The sequence below is a fragment of the Anser brachyrhynchus genome (genome assembly GCF_964034855.1).
Source record: "Anser brachyrhynchus genome assembly, chromosome: Z".
NCBI classification, from domain to species: Eukaryota; Metazoa; Chordata; class Aves; order Anseriformes; family Anatidae; genus Anser; species Anser brachyrhynchus.
Window position 1 is genome coordinate 3,998,523 of NC_137697.1, and position 20,598 is coordinate 4,019,120.

Genomic DNA, 20,598 nt, shown 5'->3' on the forward strand with positions numbered 1-20,598 from the left:
CTTAAACCAACACTGGCAAAAAGACTGCCTTTTTACAGGAATTAACTTATGTACAGGGAAGTCCCAGACCAACTGAGCTCTCCTTACAGTATCTTAAATTCATAACTAAATCAACAATTCATCTTTGCATTTACATAACATTTCAAATTCACTGAGCTTACATGCTCTAACAAACAGTGGGCATCATCTCCTATTTAAAGAGCAAGAAACAAAGCCAGACAGCAACTGAATAACTCAATGGCAAAAGAGGCAACAGAACAGAATTAGATCCCAATTCATCTGCTTGCCAGCCCTCACCTACTTGGTAGACCACAGCAGCAGTCCCAGTAGTTCACTTGTATGCAAAACTCTCATGGTCAGCACAAGTAATGAAAAATACTAATCAAAACCTCTCATGTCCCTTTAATGACATTCCCATGGATAAAACAAAAATAAAAGGCCTAAATATTTAAAGACCATTCTCTTATTTCCTCAACTAAAAAGGACTTGCTCCATACATACCACTGGCTCTTGGTTTTATCTGAAGCTACAGAATCCACACAAAGGGCCTAAGATAATGTTGCAAAAGGCTGATGTCTGTGGATCAACTAGAATGTTCAAATTACAAAAAAAAAAAAAAACAAAAAAAACTGCGACTTACTTCTGTGTTAAGGTTTAGAAAAAGTAGGAAATAACACTGTTTCATGGCCATAGACAATACTGTACTGAAAGCTTGCTTACATGTTTATCAATTGAATTGTGAATGCTGAACTTGTGCTGGTGCTTCAGTCAGAGGTTCGTACCTTCACCAGACTTTACGTCTTGGTTGGAGAAACAAGAAGTTACAAGTCCATCTGCCTACACGTTCACGTGATGGTTGGACATGCTCCCACACACACAAAACAAGAAGGTTTTTGCCTCATGCATGCTGGTAAGGTACACAAGCAAGTCCTTCTCACATATATGTGCAGAAATGCTGCTGGCTAAACAGTTCTACGCATCCCAGGTGCTCTTTTCCTCTCAGTTGCAAAACTTCCAGGGTCTCAAAAGCAGAATACACACACTTAATGAAGAAGTTACAGACAAAAGTAACTATACAGTTTCCTTCAACTCCATACCTAAATGTACGCACACGTTATGAGGGACACTAATAACCACCCCAAAATCATAATCATCTGGAGTCATGGAGTGCCTGACTGAACGAGCCACTGAAGGATAAAAATCCCAAAAGAAGAGTTGTGTCAGTAAGTTGTGGTAACAGCAGAGCACTGTCAAAATGAAAGTTTATGTGATGAATGTATAGATCTCAGGAAGAGAAGTAGTCTCCACAGCCGTCACCTAAAATTCGGAATAGCTCACAGGGTACTTTATGCTTGCAGCCAGTCAAGCTATTTAATGAAACAAGTTCTCTATTAAAATTAAGGCCTTTTTTTTTTTTTCCTGTAGCCACAAACATGAGTGCCCCCTGACTTAAATGGCATTCCTGATATGACTGAGTAAAAATTCTTCTGCTGAGATTTAAAAGTAACATTAGCCTGCAAGAGTGGGTACTTGACCTTGCCATAGAAGGCACCAAGGTCCTTATTTCATTGTGAGAAGTCCTCTGTCTGAAGATTTAGAGCAGACACATTCATCAGACATACTGTGAACTGATAATCTTCAACTAAGGTACTGATGTTCACGATCCAACTCCAGAAAGGACAAGGAGTTTTTGAAGTTACACATTGGAAAACAGAATCCACCCTGAAAGCTTGCTTGGCCTGCTCCAGCCAACAGAAGTACTGCTGCTAATGGAGAGGAAAACAGATGGGGGAAGACAACATGGAATCACACACATCTATTACAGATTGACTAGAAGTGACTGTTCATTTCAAGGCAGACACCGACCTCCGGGTAATCCAGACCTCAGAGATGGGTCAGAGGACATCACGTCCTTTCTCCTACTTTAAGGCTTTGGAAATAGCTCTGCCACCCTGAGAAGCCACGTATCTATGTAGTTGGCTTTGACAGCATCAGTTTCAGATTGGCAGCTTTTCTGCATAGACAAAAGAAACTCATTTATCCCCATTTGTGCGGATGGTACTATGAATCATCATTGGTTAATGATAGTCCTGAATGTCTGCATGGTCTTTTTCTGCATATGCCCCAAACTGAAATCATAAGAGTGAATTTCCAAAATGAAGAGAAAACGGTACTTGCTATAAACCTGAATGTAGAACATTTCAGACATTGCTGGCATCTGCCATGAAGAGATGGCAACCAAAAAATGCTATGGAATGACATCTAATAGATTAATTCTTGAGAGACAGGTGACCAGGCTGTTCTAAACCATAAATTGCATGCACCCGGTACACAGTCTTGCAATAAATGCATAATGTTTGCTGATGTCACCACACCAGCTATATTCTGCTTATATAGACATATAAGCTGACTCCAGAACTTTGAAATTTGTTCTATAGTGGATAAAATCCAAGGAGGAGAGTCCAGGAGAGTCCTTATAAACTTCAAATGGCAAGCTGTGTATCAGACAAACTTTAAGTTTGAACTTCTTGCAGCTCAAAATGAAAAACTCAAGCTAAATCTTAGGGTATTCAGAACTAGCTCGAAGAGATATTTCTGCAGGCAATCATCCCGGTACAGACAGATAACGAATTCCCACCCTCTTAGCTGTAAGAAAATTACAGCCCTGGCTCTCACGAAAAATCTTTCTGCCATATGAAGACCAACCTAGAGTGCCCTGAACCTGGCCTTCATTAAACAAAGGCATTTCAAATTAAGCTACCTGATCAAAACACAAAAATGTATGCTTTGCACAAAAGAGATGGAAACCAATTTCCCTTCCATTATAATAATCACTAATATCACACCCACTATCTGGAATTTAAACTTCTGCATAAAGTTATTTATGTTATGAAGTTCTAGATGAGTCTACAGCCTCTAATTCTTTTCAATAGCTAGAAAGCAACTCCAATCATTTCGACTTTCAGAAATAAGGGTCCAGTTGTAGGACTACTGCTATTAGCCCAGAAGCATTTTCACTTCTTACCACAGCAAGTTTTTACATGATGATTTCTCTCTTGAAGAGGGATTGGGAAGAGAGAGCACAGAACAGAATCACGCAAGAATTCAGGCTGGAAGGAAACCCTGCAAGGCATCTGGTCCAAACCCCTCCCAAATAAAGGCCAGTTTCAGAGTTACTTGAACAAGGTTCCTTGTTCAGTTCAGTTTTGAATGTCTCCAAGGCTAGTTTTCGACAAGTCAGAAAATTCACACATGTAATCTTGATCACAGCACACAGGACCTGCCATGCTTAGAGGAATCTTATAAGTCTGGTTTCTCGATACCGGAAACTAGCAAGTCAAGGATATAGGATGTACATGAGAAACTGACTTTCAAGAGTCTCGGCATTCAAAAAAAGGCCTAAGACAGCAGAACCAAAGACATATGCATAGGTTAAATGGACTATACTACTAAAAGTGCCAGCATAATGGTAGACAGCTAGGTTGTTTGCTTGACAGTGATAAAGAACTTATATAGCCAACTCCACAGAGCGAAGGGCAGAACAGAAGCTTGCTTCCTCAAGGCCTGTAGAGTATTATAAAATCTTGACTGCAAATGCAGTCCTATGAGACCTTATATTCACTGAAGAATCTTCACCCACACTTCAAAAGGAGATGTAGAGGATGCTGGCGAGTGTGGTCACAAAGCTCTCTCCCAAGAGCCGCTATAAGGGTTACACTGAAAGAACTGCAATATCTTACCTAGGAGTCTGTAAATTGGTGTTCAAGAACAGGAGGTTCTCAAGAACAGTCAGTCCTAGGGATTTCTCAAATTCTCAAAGTCCAGAGATATCATTTGAAAATAGCAGCAAATATCATCAAAAGCTTATGAGGCCAAGAGAATGGAATGTTTTGCTGGAAGAGAAGGCATTGCCTTCTTTCCAGATTTATCCCTCAACAGAAAAATAGACAGCTGATATGAATGTCCACCTAAATAAAAGATTTCCTCAGGAGAGACAGTTTTTAAAGCCAGGTGGATGAAACAAAGAGGAACCTTCAAAGAAAATGAAAATCAAAAGACCCTAAAGTGACTAAAGACAAACTTGATGAAGACAATAGAACAAAAGCAAAGAGACAGTCAAGCAGCATAGATCTGTTAAGCAGTGAATTGCTCAGACCTCACTTAAGCAGAGAACTGAGAGTGAAGTGCTTACAACCACTAAAATACAGCATCATTCACCACATGCAAGTAGACAGGGCTGTTATGAGAGCCCAATGGTCCTGCTGTGGCACACTTTTCCAGGGGACTGAGAACAGATGTAGTTACACTGTGAATATTAGCAATGCACAGATATTTCAACACTGATGTTTCCTTTTAGTTTAAATATTTATGTCCATCTCCATTGCTGTTTGGTGTTAGCATTTTTTAGAAAAGACAGGTAAATTTAGTAGGACAAGTCACCTAGAGGTAAAAGGAAAACATATGCCTTTTTCTCCCTTACACAAGGTAGCCTACTCCAGACACTAAGCTTGAAATATTGCTAAACACTCTGAACACACATGAAGAGATTCCCAAAACCTGGCTTTCTCAGCAGAAAATAAAATGAATGAGGACAAAAAGCATTATCTCCCTTTCACAGATAAGAGAGGCACAGAAAGAGATCAGAGGTTTTGCCTAAAGTAACACAGGTAAGGAAAGGCTATTCCCAGTATTTACTCAAGCTAAACCTCTGTCTCTGTCTGGCCTCCTAAAATTATTCCAATACCTCTGGGACAACAGTCAAATTAATTCTTTATTTATTACCCCAGTTCTCAAGTATATTTCAGATGGGCTCATCCATTGTTCCAGTACAGCTGGGTAAACAGACAAAGTAAATTCTATCATGCAGGTTTACGTTATAGCATTCAAAACCCTTTGCATATGTTGGATTTTTTTTTTCTTTAAGCGAACTAAGAGTGTGTTTAAAGGTGACTCATGTTGAAAGAAGAGGAATGGAGAAGTCTGGGGAAAATCAGAAAGGAAAGGCTTCTGAAGATTGACTTGTTTCAATATCTTTTTCAATAGAAAAAATAATCATAACTAATTTTTGAAGGTTTAGTATATAATTACCCTTATTAAGGCAAAAAATGACAATTATATGGACATGAATTTTAGTCACTAACATGAAAAGAAAGCAAGACTTTGTAGTCCTTTCTAGAAAAAGCTTCCTTTGGACTTAACTGTGAAATGACACCACAACTGTGTCAATAATGTTTAAGATGAACAAGCAACTCATGAGAAATAACAACATTAAAAAAAAGGTTAAAAAAAATATTAGCCTCCTCCCAAAAAGCTAATCTTCTTAAGATTTTACAGTCTTCCCAAAGCAGACCATGTCCTTCAGTATGCTTGCACAGTGCTTAGTACACAACAGTACCTCATTCCTGATGAGGGCCTCTGGAATTACTGAAATATAAACACAAAACAACAGGAGACAGATGGCATAATATACAGGAAGGGGCGAGTGCAGATATCCCACTGAAAATAATTTATTGATACTCCTTTCTGCCTACAATTCCACCCCATACCTATTACATTTCTATAAAAGGGGGGGGGGGGCAGAACCCAAGCTTAAAACACATACACAACAAGAACCTATGTAAATCAAGGGAGTTAGCATATGTGTTGATAATCTTCTACAAATAAGAAACAAAAGCTGCCATCTGTACTTGTAAATTCAAAGGCTAATAGGCAAAGCTGAGTCTACAGGTCAGGCATTATCCTTATTTTTAGGTGAAATAGCTTGAGAATCCCAGTCCTGTAAAAACTCAGCCTCCTGTCCCATTCTTGCGAGTGAAGTCCCACCCTATGCTGCAGAACACGTACAAATTCACCAGCCAGGAACTTGCCAAAGTAAACTGGATTCTTGCCACTGTTTGAGATGGCATTGAAGCAGCAACTGCGTAACTAGGTCAGACCTGATTACCTAGAACAACGGTAATTTTCTTTACATCTCCATGTAAAGCTTCTGAAAATGGCCAAGACTGAACAGTTGAGAGGTGCAGCAAGAACATTCAAAAATCATTTTTGATACAAGAGATTTAACTACATTTTAATACGGATGGTATTTTCTATTAACATCAAGGCAGAAGCCTATTGTTCAGTAGAGCTCTTCACTTCCTTTACACAAGACCTATCTCTTTGAATCTGTCTGAGTCAACTTTAGTGACCACTTTAATATTCACTTTACAATTAATGCTTCTTTTTATGGGTTGGTAGAAGGTAAACCAATTTCAGTTCAGCTTCTAGGTATTGAATTTATTATAAAAAGTTATGTACTTAAAACTCCTGTAATGAAACCAGAGGCATCATGAGATATTAACCTAGAGTTAATGCTGAGAAGGCCAGTTTGAATAATTCAATTCATGTCACCTTAAGTATCTTTTCAAATGGAATTAACTTTATCTCACAAAAAAGGAAGCTCCATGTTCCAGTTACTGATTATTGACTCCACGAGAGTTCTGTCTTAAATCATCTCACTACCATTTTCCTCACATTTTTATGTCATTACCACCTCCTCTAAATTTCGAGGGCTAGCTTTTGTTATAAAGAAGCAGTATCAGGTAAGAGGAAAACGTGACTTCAGAATTATTGTTACCATTATGTGATGCTAAAACAGACAAAAATAAAAGCAAACACCAAAGTAGCTGCATTAGTTCAGTCCAGCTGAGAACCAGGGCTGCATTTCAGCTACGTGTGCACAGGTACTGCAGTCGCTTCCCTCCTGCACAACTCCACCTTTCTGCAACAATGCCATGGCAGTTCGCTAACACTGCGGTTCTCTTGACCTGTTAATTGTCTTATTCTAACACGAATCCCGGCATTTAGACTCCAAAATGAGATGCTTTCAAACTCCTATCTAAGCTCAGGGGGAAGGGGAGATCACAGTCAGCATTATTGTACAGCAAGAATGAGGGAGCCAGACAGACAAAAAGTAAGTTATGTCAAGATACAGGTGTAGCATTAGGAATGAATCGAAACAAACAAGTAGGAAAAAAAAAAAAGGAAAAATGAACAGAAACAAGAAAGAACAGCTCATAACAGGGATAACAAAGCTATGCTTCGGTACAGACTATAACTGTGCAGTCCCGTCTTCCTGCAAGATGCAGGAAAAATCAGAGCGACATCTTACACTGAAGCACAGATGCCCCTGTAACACAAGCGTGCACCTGAACTGGGTGCCTACATCACCTAGAGGGTTCAAAGAAGTGAAAACTAAGTAATTGATTTAAAGCCAGCCAGCCAGAATTTCCTTCTCCCAGTCAAAACAAACAACAGAGAAGATTCCCCATGGTCAAGGATTCATACAGAAGTCAGGAAGACTTCTCTTATCCTGAGACCAAATCAAGATGGCTTTTTTCAAACTCCAACTTAAAATAAATATGGGGGAGACTGTAGAACCTTCAGCAGGGCAGAGAGAGCAGGAATAGTGAGCACTCAGAGCAGGAGGAAAGGTTTTGGCTATGTCCTCCCCCCTAGTTCTTACCTCCCAAAAAATCCTCCATGCTGTGCTCCTCTGTGACATTACCTAATGAGGCAGGACACCAAAATGCAAGCCCTAGGCTTGTCTGAACAGCTGTATTAAGACAACACTCAAAAGGAACAAAAAAAGAGACCAACGATGACCCTAAGAGTTCACAGTTCTGTTATTAAGACAAGTGACAGAGCAGCAAAAATGCATGTGAAAATAACACGATGGTCCAAAAAGCAGCCCAGCAACTTTCCTTTGTTTTTGATAGCTACAACGTAGATTGTGGTAGGGAAAGAACTGAAGCGCTGAGGCAGTCCTGCAAATCTCTCCACAGTTTGAGCTGTGAGAAAAACATAGCATGAAGTGTTTGTTTGGAAGGAAAAAAGGTAACAAATTATAAAGCCAAATGCATTCAAGAAATAAACAGCTCCATGATCACCAGGATTACATAGAAGAGAAAATTGAAGACGAAAGCTAGGAACATTACCAATATTTTGCAAATTATGAGACAGACCAGCTGAAACGTGCTTTGACAATTTTTATCTATGCCTACAAAGCTTTGCACAGGGCAAGAAGGCTAGGGTAATTTCAGACCTGCTAGGCTGGAGCTGTACACTAGGTACTGTAAATAAAATGTCAAGACAAACCTAGATATAATATCTGAATTTGCATTTGTGGACAAAAGTGCCTGTAAGTATAAAGAAATAATGGGATCAAAGATAAGCTTGATAGAACTTGCACATGAAGTCAGAAAACAAGTTCAGAGAAGTCTCTGTATGTACACTGACAGAGTGCTTAGGAAGACAGAAGAACAAGAGATGAACATGGATTGCTGTAGCTCAGGTGATAATTTGACAGTTAATAGGCTGAGGGCTTCCTATTATCTGTATCTCTGTATTAGAACTGTAGATGGAATTAGACTACATGCCTTTACAATCACGTGTTTAAAGGTGAAATGCTAAAGGTGAAAGATTTCAAGCACAACTCAACCTCAGAGAAGTAACAGCATCATCCCAAACTCAGCTGTCACAGTTCTGCTGGACCGCCTGGGCTCCTCTGGACTGTTTTCCACCGAGAACCCCAGTGGGCTGCATATTACAGGCAAGAACACAGGCATCATCCATTCTCAGAGAAAATAAAAGGTTCTTGTTTTGAACTCAAAGCCATCACAAAATGGATGGCAGATAAAAATATAAAAGAATAGAAATGAAATGTTTATAAGGCCAAAAGCTTGACAAACTGCAACATATTTTTAAAAACATGCATAATAACCTGTTCCTACTGCCAGTGAAGTCAGTATTGCTACCTGCTTCTTGAATAGGATTAAAAGCGCAGCCCTGCCTTCACAGACTTCTGAGAAGTAGGATCTGTCTGTGCAGTTCTGTTAGCAGAGTCCAGAGTCAGGCCACCTCCTGGATACTCTGCACTGATGACTTTACCTCTAGCCATACTAGAAGTCTTAAACAATCATCAGCAAAAGAAAGATCTAGCACCCAACCTATTAAAAAAAGCACGGTCTTTTTTTTTTATTTTTAAGGTAGGACAGCCCCTGAATGGAGATTTACTGATGGAAACTACTGAAAGAGAATAGCAAGTAAAGACATTAGGTAGAGCACTTGCACAAATTGCCTTAATTTTCAGGGTATCATCTGCTATCAGCAGGGATACAAATCAAGTACGTAGTTATCAGAAAAAATCTCAGTAACCATGTCTTCAAGTCTTTCTGCATATACATCTGAGAACCATTTTACCACTTAATTTAACACATTGTATCTCTAGTCAATGTTTTCTGTTTTTAAACAGCATAAATAATTATGGGTCTTCTATAAACAGCTCAAATCAGATGGGCTGCCTTACAGACTTGAGAAAGCTCTTATTGACCAAACACATCATCTGTAATCTCCTTTTCAGTCATCAAAAGCCACAGTGAAAATTTGAAAGGCTGTAGCTATAGTGACTGTAATTATTTCACTGTTTAAGAAACAGGACAGAAACCAGAAGAGCATCTTATCCTTTTGCTTAGCAAAAGCATGGGTTCCTATGGTTCCTATTGCACAACAACATGGTCAATTAACTTCACCCATTTTATTGATCCAAAACTTGCTTCTTTTTTTGTTTTCCTGTAATCCATGTATTAAGGGAAGGTCACGGGACACCAATCACTAAATAGTTACCAACATCATAAAATACAAGACGACGTACTCAAGTTACACTTCTAGAAGAAGAGAGATGGTGTTTTGGAGATGTCATTAAAAAAGGAGATGGAAAAATAAGCTTACCTTCTGCTCCTTTTCCTTGGCAGCACTGAGTTGAGAGAGGGAGAGCGTTAGTTTTTCCTGTTGCTCAGCTAGGTACTTCTGATAAAGGCTCAAAAGTTCCTGGCATTCTCTGTACTGTTGCTGCAGAGGTGAGACATCAGAAGTTAAGGAAAAATACTGTTTCATGAATAGTTAGAGTCAAATATACACCAACTTACTCTGTGTAAATCCGATTTAGATCCATAACAGTTCAATTTAAAAACAGATACCATGTGTTTGAGTACTGCCTAATGATGATAAATCTGTCTAGAGACGAATGTTCAAGTACAACCTTCTTTCTATTCAGAGAGTGGAAAAAGAAGAATTGCACCAAATTCTTTTATCATTGGAAAAGGGACAGCAGCAGTAGGCAGGTGATGACATTGTTTCAGTTGGAACAATTACAACCCTCTGATTTGTATTCAGCAAAGCCAGACACTACCAATGTTTATTTATAAATAAATAAATAGCCAGCCAAGTAAGTAAATAGTCCATTTTTAAGCAGAGGCATGGATTCACAAGCCCACATACCCAAATCCAATCTCTTTGCTTGAGCACTGACAGCTCAAAAACCCAGAGCCACAGATGCAGCGCTACAGGCCTTTTAGAGACCAGCAACGATTTTTGGACAGTAATCTGGAGAAGCAGCAACTGTGGTGTTTGCAAGGATATTAGCAAGCAACAGTGTCCTGCCTTGCTTGCAGCATTGAAATTCCAACAGGAGATAAATCTGCTCTTCACCTGTCATTGTGTAATTCCCTCCCTTGCTCATGTAGCATGGTAAACCATTTATGCTCCCCCTTCTCCACCCTCACTTTTAATTATGCATGCAGATGGGATAAGGGCTCGCTGTCCAAAGAGATTACTCTGAATAAATACTTTAATAACAAGTCACCGCAATTAAGGTAGGGAACAAAAACTTCTTCAATCTATAAAATGGTGTTGAGTTACAGATTTCCTTAACATTTTTATGATCTAATCATTGCTTCTGGGCAAATTCATGTTGCAATCATTTTTGCCAATCATGGCTGCATAAATAACTCACTGCTTTGTTATTCCCTGTTATGACCCTTTTTTTTTTTCCCCTTCTTCTTCTTCTTTTGGGGGAAGGGGGAACTTGCCAGGTTTTCTTTTTGTTTGTTTTGCTTTGTTTTAAATGAAAGGCTACACAGAGAACGAGCAAAACCTTTTAGGAAGGAAGAAATGGGAGGTTATTAAAGCCCAGTGTTTAAATCAATCAGGAGAGCTCCTAGTCCACCTTTGCTCAGCACCTGGAAATACAGGAGGATACAAACAATGGTCTAAACAAGCTAATTGCTTTCCAGAGTCAGCCTGCCTGAAGCCTGGGCTGTTTTACATTTCAGTTCATTTCGTCAGAGAGCACCAAAAGGCTGAAGTGATTTGTGGTGGTCTCAGGAGTCTCTGCCAGCTATGATGTATATAAAAGGAATTTTTTATTCCGGTTGTAACCATAGGCAGTAATGTTTATAGTAGGTGAACATATTAGCCTGGACGCAGGGCATGAATTTTACTCTAGAAAAAGCCAGTTCATTTATACTGCCTAAGAGTTAAATGTCGGTATTTGAAGACAAATTATAGGGAAATTCATTTAAACCCATGTTATGTGGCAGAATATAAAAACAGACAGTCCTATCTTTATCAGTTTTTTACAGCCCTCTTAATTCACTTTGCTTCCAGCAGCCCCTTCCCCACCAAACAGATTTCACCCACTTCTCCCTCCAGCTAGCACACTGCTGGCACACGGAACGAGTACCCAAAATGGCCCCGGGGTCACGAGTGACGGCCGTGCACCCACTCACACTCTTACCATAATGTTGGTACCAGCCGTGTCTGGAAGCCAGATGAGATTGCCCGCACAGTAGCACATACATACGTGGTGCACGGGTACCACGAGAGATGCCCAAATCGTGTTTTACAGACTGCAGAACGCCTGCCGTGCACATGATGCTACCACCTCTTACTTGCAGCTGCCAAATTTATTTAAAATACAGCTCACAAACACGACATGCAAAATTAGTGTTAGGAAAGCAAATTCTAATTGTCCAAGAGCCAGTTATGGGATAACAAGTGAGAAGGGCAATAGTTAACGTGAGCTTGAACGGCAGCTGAGATACTTCTGAAATTCTTCGAAGATTCCATCAGCAACGTAACTATGGTTAAAACTTCCTGTATTAGAAGATTAAAATCTCATTCATTCAGACAATGACTCTGCATTAAGCAACATATTGTTACAGCCACCATAGTCCAAAGCCCTGCTTTGCTCATTAAGTAAGTAAACATCAAGCTTCAAATAGGGAAGAAAAAAAAAGAAAAGAAAAAACTGTTCTTTTGTTGCAGGCACATGTATAATAGCTCTAACTATGATAATTCTCCATAATGTGCTGGTACATTTACTGCAGAATACTTTCTTAAAAAAAGCTTTAATATTAGATCTTACTCTTCTGTTCTATTGAATTTTTGCTAAAAGCAGCAAGACGATCTCTTTCTTTTTTTCTCCCCTACAAATTAGGCAGGCAATAAACAACAAACACTGCCACAAAAATATTTAAGTCCTTCAGATACAATGGGGGCACACATGTTCAATGGGAATGTGGTCTCCAAACAAATACATAGGTAATGACAAATATTTTTATAATCTGCCTTATAAAAAAGAAACAGGAATTGCTATAAGGGTGAAAAACCCTGCAAGACAACAAGTCCTGCAGATTTGCATTCCACAGAAAACTCCGTGTGCCTAAATGCTCACAGATATTTCTTTATCCATTTAGGAGCACAAATACTGGATTTACAAGATGTTAGTTACCTGAGAGAAGTGGTACTTGGCATTTCACTAAACTGTAGTTTTATATCCAAGAAATATGCATTTGAACATATCCTAGTAATACACTTCATGCAGTTTGTTAATAAAGTATTTAGGTTGTTCACGGGGGGTGGGAAGGACACGACAAAAGCAACTTCAGAAATGCAAAGGTTAAGATTTCAACACTACATTTACATGTCATGCTGCAAGGACTATATGTTTTACAGAATAAATTAGTTAATTTCATCGCTGAATGCAAGTCATAGAATTAAGAGTTCATTTATGGCTCTTCAGAGATAATAACCTCAGTGGAGATAGAGTTGGCTTTGCGAAGAGGGACCACTGCATGCAGCAGTGGCACGCTTACAGAGGCCAGGAACAGATTTCCAGGGAGAGGAACGTTAGGCAGGGAACAAAGAGCATCTTATGGGTGAGGCTTCAGAAGAAGGCACAGCCGACCCTAATGCTCGGCTCCTGCCAGAGACACACTTCTGCTCACCCCCAGGAGTCTCACCCCTCCATCTGCACCAGCTCTGCAGCTCTCCCAAGCCCCCTGCTTATCCTGAGGGCTTAGCGAACCGAACCGGCAAATCAAAGGGTCAGTTAAGCACAGGAGCTGGCACGACGCAGGCAGAGGAAACGTGCAGCTGGAAGAGGGGCCACGCTTCCAGCAGCAGCACCCTGCCTGGTAGAGACCCTCCACCTTGCAAAGTCTCAATCCTACTCTTCAGCTCGACTCCTAAGCCTCAGGCTTTTATGTCTGCTAAGACCACACCAACTGTGCCCAGCTTAATCCTTGCTGAAATATTTTTAGCCTGCTCACAAGCTGAAGCAGGACAGCCAGCTACAGATCCTTGCTTCCCCAGAATTTGGAGGAAAAAAGGAGGTGGAGAAAAGTACTAGCCACAAGCATACCTGCTGACCTCCTGTAGCATTCTCAGTACAGTGTTCCCACTGCTTCTCTGACTGTAAGCAAAGCTCACCTTAAAAGCCAAAATATTTTGGTTTAGAGCAACCAGCAACTTTCTAGAAAGCTTTTGAGTTCTCTACATCAACCTCCACATCTTTCTGTGTGCAATATCCTCTTTTCAGCCACTCAGATACCCACTGGCCTGCCCTTCTAGAACAGAGGTTTCCAAATGTAGCCAGCACCAGCCACACTGCAAGGGTGAGCTATTTGCTGAAGTTCTGTCTTTCCCAAATCACTTCTTGTAAGAAAGACAGACAAAAACAAACAGGATTTTTTTTCTTCAGAGAGATTTTTTAGCCTCTATCATTTCAGAAGTGCTTGGTTTTACCTCCCTTTTTTGTAAAGGAAGAAAAACATTTAAGCAGCCTCCAATCACAGGAATTTGGGGCTGGAAAAAGTTTTCTAGAAGCTATTACCATAAGAGGAGAGCACAACTAACAAGATTTTTTGGCAATCAAACTAGTAACAAAGGCCCCGTTGTGTTTTCAGTGCGTGAGAACTCCTCGCCTAGTGACTCACTCCTCAACGGTTTGTCACGAGCAGTTTTGGGAAAGGCATAAGCTTTAGCGTTTGCATTTTACACCTGGAGAAACTGTGGCACGGGGAGTCTTTGGGCACATCTGCGCACACAGGTGCAGCCCAGCAGTCCCACGCTCCACACGCCAGCTCCGGCACAGAAGTCTTGTAGCTGTAGGGTAAGTCACGCAGCCCAGGCGCAGCACTAACAGCCCGGATCCATCCTGCAGCTGATTAGCTTAGAGTGCAAGATCGTCTACATCCACCCATGCGGACACATCCTAAGAGACTTCCCAAGCATTAAACAAGCTGCTGAGGGATGACAGGTTCCCATAGTCCCTGACTTGGACCATCCTTTCATTCTGATCCACGTCCAGAAGAGATCACAACAGCCACATCTCCGTCTTCAGCAACAGGATGCTCCAGTCCCACCAGCCCCTACATCCAATGGAAGATTCTCGAGAGATTACGAGCTAGTACAGAAACATGCAAAGACAGATAGAGCAAGCAAAGGAAGAGAAAAGTCAAACAGGCACAAGTTTAAATTTAAGTAAGTCAGCAATAACTTACACTTTGCAGTAGAGATACAAGGAACCTTCAGGGATATAATTTCAGCACGTGATGAAGAAAGCTTTTTGACATCTGCAATCATGATCTAGTAAACACAAAATACTTTTTTTTTTAATCCTTGCTTAAGGACACGTCTCTAGAAAGCTGACTAGTTATCATCATATTGGCAGTTTCAGCAAAGACCAAACTCTCTTCACTGCCTCAAGTAGTCCCTTGAAGACAAAGGCTGAGAAAAAAATAGAGCGACAAGGAGAAGCTGAGAAGTACCAGCACCACTGGCTCAAGGCTGCTGAAGCTAGACTGGGAAGGGAAAGAGGTCTTAAGTCCCCAAAGAAAAGTCTATTCAGATAGCTGCGGGCAGACCTGAGCTTGCCCACTTGAACTCCAACTAGGTGTGTTTAAGCCAGCCCTATTCAAGAAGTTGTGCAGGCACAACAGCACAGCATCTAGCACATCGTGCTTAAACCAGTTTACCATGCTTTGATGTTTTGTTTTACGTTTGGCTGCAACTACACCATTTCCAGAGGGCAACTGGACTGTGCCCCGCAACTTGAACATCAAAGCAGGCTCACATCCACTGAATAGACATGTATCTATCTCCTATTTTAGCACCCTGAATGACTGTGACATCCTATTGCACTGTTATTCATTAGTCCAAAAATGTCTTAGCAAATGCCACCAACAAGTAAGGCTTGATCTCCGCTTAAATGCTTATGATACGAGGGTTTGCACAGAGTCTGCAGAACCCCGAAGGGCCCCAACAGCCTCGTGGCGAACTCCACTACAAGTGTGCTCAATCTGAAGTGAGCCCACATTTTTCCATGCATCATCCAAGCATATATTTTTTCAGTATTTTGACATGAGGCAATGAGGTTTATTTTCTACCTTAAAATTTTGCATATCAATAGGAGAAAGATACCATGCCTTTTGGGAAAGAAGCAATATGTATGCCATTCTGATTTCCACCTGCAGGCTCTCTCTTCTTCCTAACCAAAGAAAGGATTAAAATAATGCCGCTTCAACTACTTACATATGAAAAGTCTTATGAATAAAAATAAACTGCTGGTATTAATAAATTAACATCTAAAAGGCACACTTTAAAATATAAACTAAGATATTCTAAGCTCTTTCCTTTAGCATTAAACAATTACATACTTCATTGGAAGCTGACCCACATTTAATTTTCATATACAACTTGCATTCAATATATAGACAGTCCTGCATTTTGACGACCTCAGAGAAGCAACAAGCCTGCATTTCAGAAATCAAACTATCCAGGCAGAGATCAAAGTCAACCTCAACACATTTCTTCCACCTTTAAAATTAAGAGAAATTAAAGTTAAGTAGCTTGAACCTATGTGAATCATTGTTCTGAGAAAGGGTAAAGACTGGTAACTTCTATGAAGGTTTATTATCTAAACTCTAAAGATGCTGCAAAGACTGAAGGTAATAAAATGTTTTATGAACAACTTCACTTCGCTCGTTCTTATATAACTGAGTTTATGTGGACTCTTTGGCACAATGATGCTAAGAACCTGTAGGGAACTTTCTGCACAGCCACTTGTATTAAAAGAAATCATCTGGTGCAGGTCTGAACCTTATGAGCCTTCAATTCAAAACACAATCTTCTTCTGATCCAAAATCCTCAGGAAGCACATTTCTGAAAACACTATAAAGAAGCAAGTCACATACAATAAGATGGAGTGATCTGCAATCTGGAGTCCAACAGTTACATTTTAATTTACAGTTGAATATTTTAATATTGTTATCCAGTCAGTAAATTAGCTCAAGATGCGAGAATAAAAAAGGGAAGATGCATAGGGAGAAAGGTCAGAAGGTCCACAAAAGTTAAGAACTTCACTTCTGTTTGAAGCATCAGCATTATGTTGTTGAATGCTACAGCTCTCGTATCAAGGAATTGCTTAATACATTCCCATTCTGTTAGAAGGTAAATTAAATTTACATTCTTTGGGAATATGGTATTGTAATTAGTTCATGACTTGATTACACTTTGAAGTGAGCCAAGCCTGCATATGGTGCATACAAATTAGTTAAGTTATGGTTACCTACCTTAAGGAAAGCTAGAGAGTTCAGCACAAAGTTAGAGAAAAAGCCATAGCAGTCATTTTAAGCTTTCAGGAAGCATATGTAAAGTATCACATTCAAATCTATTCTCTGGACTTACTGATATCAGGTGGGAACAGAAATAATAAAAATAGTTTCCTGAACAGCTGAACAAGTTGTTTTCAAGGAATAGTCTTTCCGTTTCCCACCCATACCACCTGTAGGACAACTGTTAAAATTGATCCAAAAAAAAAAAAGCAATTAAAGATATAAGAATTCCTACCCTGGTTAATCACTGGTATGATTTATTCATAATACTTGCTTTTTTTTTTTTTTAATTTCTTTTATGGACATCCTGAGTTTTATATCATCTACCAAGATGCTCTGTTCCACCCAGATGATGAAATTCCCAAGTTCACTTTAAAATACTGAAAAATATTGAGGTGCACAATATACATGCACTGCATCTAAAAACTGGCCAAAACAAAAAGATAACCAGCATGATTTAAAGAGAGCAAGGAGAGCATTTAACCCTAGAACTAATTCCCAATGTTGCAGATGAAGTCAGAGAAATCTCTATCATATTTTGAAAATGCAAGAGCAGTTTGGGGTATAAGATTTGATCCTATGTATTATAAATCCTTCCCACAGGATATGCCAATCACCCTGGACAGTTTATCTGCCATGTTCTCTGGTTCAAAGGTGGGTAAGGACAAAAATATCACACGCCATCATATGCCAGCAGATGTGCCTGGATCAATAAATGCAAATACCATCTCAGGGCTTGCACTTTCCATTCCAAGCGGAAAACACAGCTTCAGCCTTATCTTCATTAACACAAACAAAAGGATACTTACAGGCAAAGAAAAAAAGAAAATAAAGGTTTATTGCACAGCCCAGCTGTGCTAATGAGTTTCTTCTAATGAAAAGGAAGGAAGAATACAGCGCACACACAAGACGACTTGGGCCACTACTCACACCAGTGAAAATGTTTTCACAATAATGAACACAAGGAATCTGAAAACAGAAAAAACTAAGAACCTGAATACACAAAATACAGACCACACAGATCATAACCACCTACTGCTCCTGCCATGGCCCACAAAAAAATTACTTGTGGTTTAACAACTGCAATGGCAGGAGATTTTCCACACCGGCAAGAGCTTTCTCAGAACATATCTGCTCCTTTTAGGGAAGCTTTGCCAATGTCAATAGCAACTTTCAGAATTTCAAGATTTCTTTTGGCAGTTGCTTAGATGGCACAGCTACCCTGCCTCTTCCACTGGAAACTGTTAGGGAACTTGTTACTTATGCATTTGTGTATCAGCCAGTAATGATCCTTTTTTTTTGTGGGGAAAAAAAGGAGCCTGGAAATTCAGCCATATACAGTTTCTGTGCAGAACAGTCCCAGCACCTGAGAACAACACCACACATTTCATCGTGAACAACAGAAAATAATCTCAACCCGCACAGTGTCAGAAGGCGAAGCCAAAAAAACAGGTTTTGCACCTATCACCATCCACACAAAAAGAGTGCTATTTTTTCCTTTTACATATTTAGAGCACAAAATTAAACAAATAAAAGGAACACTGCGTAATTTAGCTTTCATTTTCTATCAAATTGCTCATAATTGTAACCATAAAATGATAATATTCTACCATATGTGCATCTGCAAAGCCCACAAAAGCACTGGTCAGCCCCTGCGAGAGGAAAAATGAACCTGTCGCTCCACCTAGTGACCTGCTTGGATATCACAGCCCGCTTAACTAAACTTGCACAGAGAGCTTGTCAAATTTGGAGGTTAATTTTCTTACACAGAGGGATCTAACACATCGTTTTGAAACATGGACATCCGCCGTACAATCCTCCTCAAATGACACTCTCCTCTATCCACGCAGTCAGCCGCAGCTTTACATGAAGCACCTATCACTGGAAATACTTGCTGTTTCACTTACAGGCCTTTGTGAGAATTCCCAATCTTTCACAGTAGCCACCGTTCCTGTTTACACAAAGCCATTTGTCATATCAGTGCTAGTTGATATTAAAACAGCCGTGTTCTTTGCTCTAATTTGACAACAGAGCTCCCGGCAGAAGCCCGAGGAGAGATAAGGTGCTTTTAGTCTATGTGGGAATTGAAGTATGTGAGAAAGAATGCTCAGCCTGTTATGTTTAGACACGGTAACAGGAGTTATTTAACAGGATAAATGCAAGCTCAGAGTCAGATGCATGGAGAAAAGGGGATGGAGAGGCAAAAGAGAAATGGAATGTAAAACCTGAACTCACCAAAGGCAGAGCTACAGCACCTCCATCTCAATTAAAGAACATGCATAGTAAATCAAAAAGGTGTCTGCTTTGCAGAGAATGAGAATGTAAGATCACAAAACACCATCTCATTTTATAACGAAGGTAATCAGGTTTGGTCTTGGTTACTATCAGAACGGAGATCACCTGAGAATACACAGTGGTGTCTGTCTTGCTGCTTCTTTGCAGGAAACAATCAATCATCACTCTTAATTTTATATACTTGATGTCTCTCACTGAACCTTTTCCTTACAGCCCTCAAATGGGAATAGTGTTGACAGAGAAAAGCAGGCTTCCCTTCAGCCAGGCGAGCAGCTCCCATTACTCCCAGAGCAAGAGATTCCTTGTTCAGGTCCCCACTGGAAAAGAAACCTGGCCATGATGGGGAATTCTTTTGTCTGCTGCTATCTCACATGGTTGCCTCTCTGTATCTTACACAATCTGCATCAGGCTAGGATATTTCAACTTTCTTTTCCCCCCTTTTTAAAGCAGAATGTGCTCAGACAGGAGCACGTAGATTTTAAGCCAACTAGGTACAAATGGTACAAGTGGTAAGACAAAAATCTACAAACATCACTGAACAGAAATACAAAAAATAAATACCAGCAATCCCAGAAAATCTTGCTTCTTATGGAACTGCCTTCAGCGTTATAACTAGAACAGCGAGAACGTAAAAATCACATATCATTCTAGATAATTTTTCTATTAAAACTATTGCTATTTTGACAGCCTTTCTAACCTTGTTAGAGCACAATCTGTTTGCAGCACTGTTGATGAGAAAAATGCAACGCTCCTTTTCCTAAAAGGCCACTGAGGGCAAATAAAATTCCCTACAAGCATTATAATGCTAATTTTAAAGGAGGTGTCCCAAAATCCCAAAAAAGGAAAGTACGTCATGTAAGAGTGCTGCAAAGATTTTCTTCTGCATCATGTGCTGTGCACATCTCTGGCTACCTAAGAATGACAACAGAATTACACCAAAGTTACTCCTTTCTGGTAAAATCTGGCCTTAAACATGCCAAGCCGAAAAGCACTGGTTTCACTGAACTGAAGCCAGTGAAGAAAAGATTTAATAACAGCCTCATTATAAGGTTCATTGTTGTAGGACTATTTAATATACAAGATTAACACATCTTATCTCCCACTTTCACTGAAACCTATTATACCCCTCATTAATACATGCACATTTCTACATCATTTACAGCTCTAAGGTCTCAAATAGTATTGTCTGAAACAGGGTGTGTTCTGATGTTTTTCCGGGTGGTAGGCTCTTTTTCCACTAACAGTATTCTAAAATCAACCCCGGCTCAAAACAGGAGATATGGTTAGGTGAACTAAACAGAGCTGTTTCAAATAGAAACAAATCAAGAGTCATTTGTCTGCCTACAGCCTGAATTTCATTTTGTGACTTAGTTTCTCATACCCAGACCAAAAGGTGACACATCTACACACAGTAAGACAGGCAACTTCCTCCTTCCCAATCTGGTGAATAATGATATTCTTTCCTCCTTACAATTCAAGATTTAGAAGTAGTTAAAGTGAACCACAGCTCCTCAAATTAACAAGCATT

General features: G+C 39.9%; 1 protein-coding gene across 9 annotated transcripts in view; it reads right to left on the reverse strand.

Moving 5' to 3' along the window:
• KIAA1328 overlaps positions 1-20,598 on the reverse strand; it is a gene marked incomplete at its 5' end in the record, with an annotated part of 172,929 nt that overhangs the window by 94,295 nt on the left and 58,036 nt on the right. For all 9 annotated transcript variants that reach the window (XM_080574750.1, XM_080574751.1, XM_080574748.1 and 6 more), the window contains one exon: positions 9,769-9,896. In XM_080574750.1, coding sequence (XP_080430876.1) covers positions 9,769-9,896 — 128 coding nt within the window. The remainder of the gene's footprint in view (positions 1-9,768; positions 9,897-20,598) is intronic.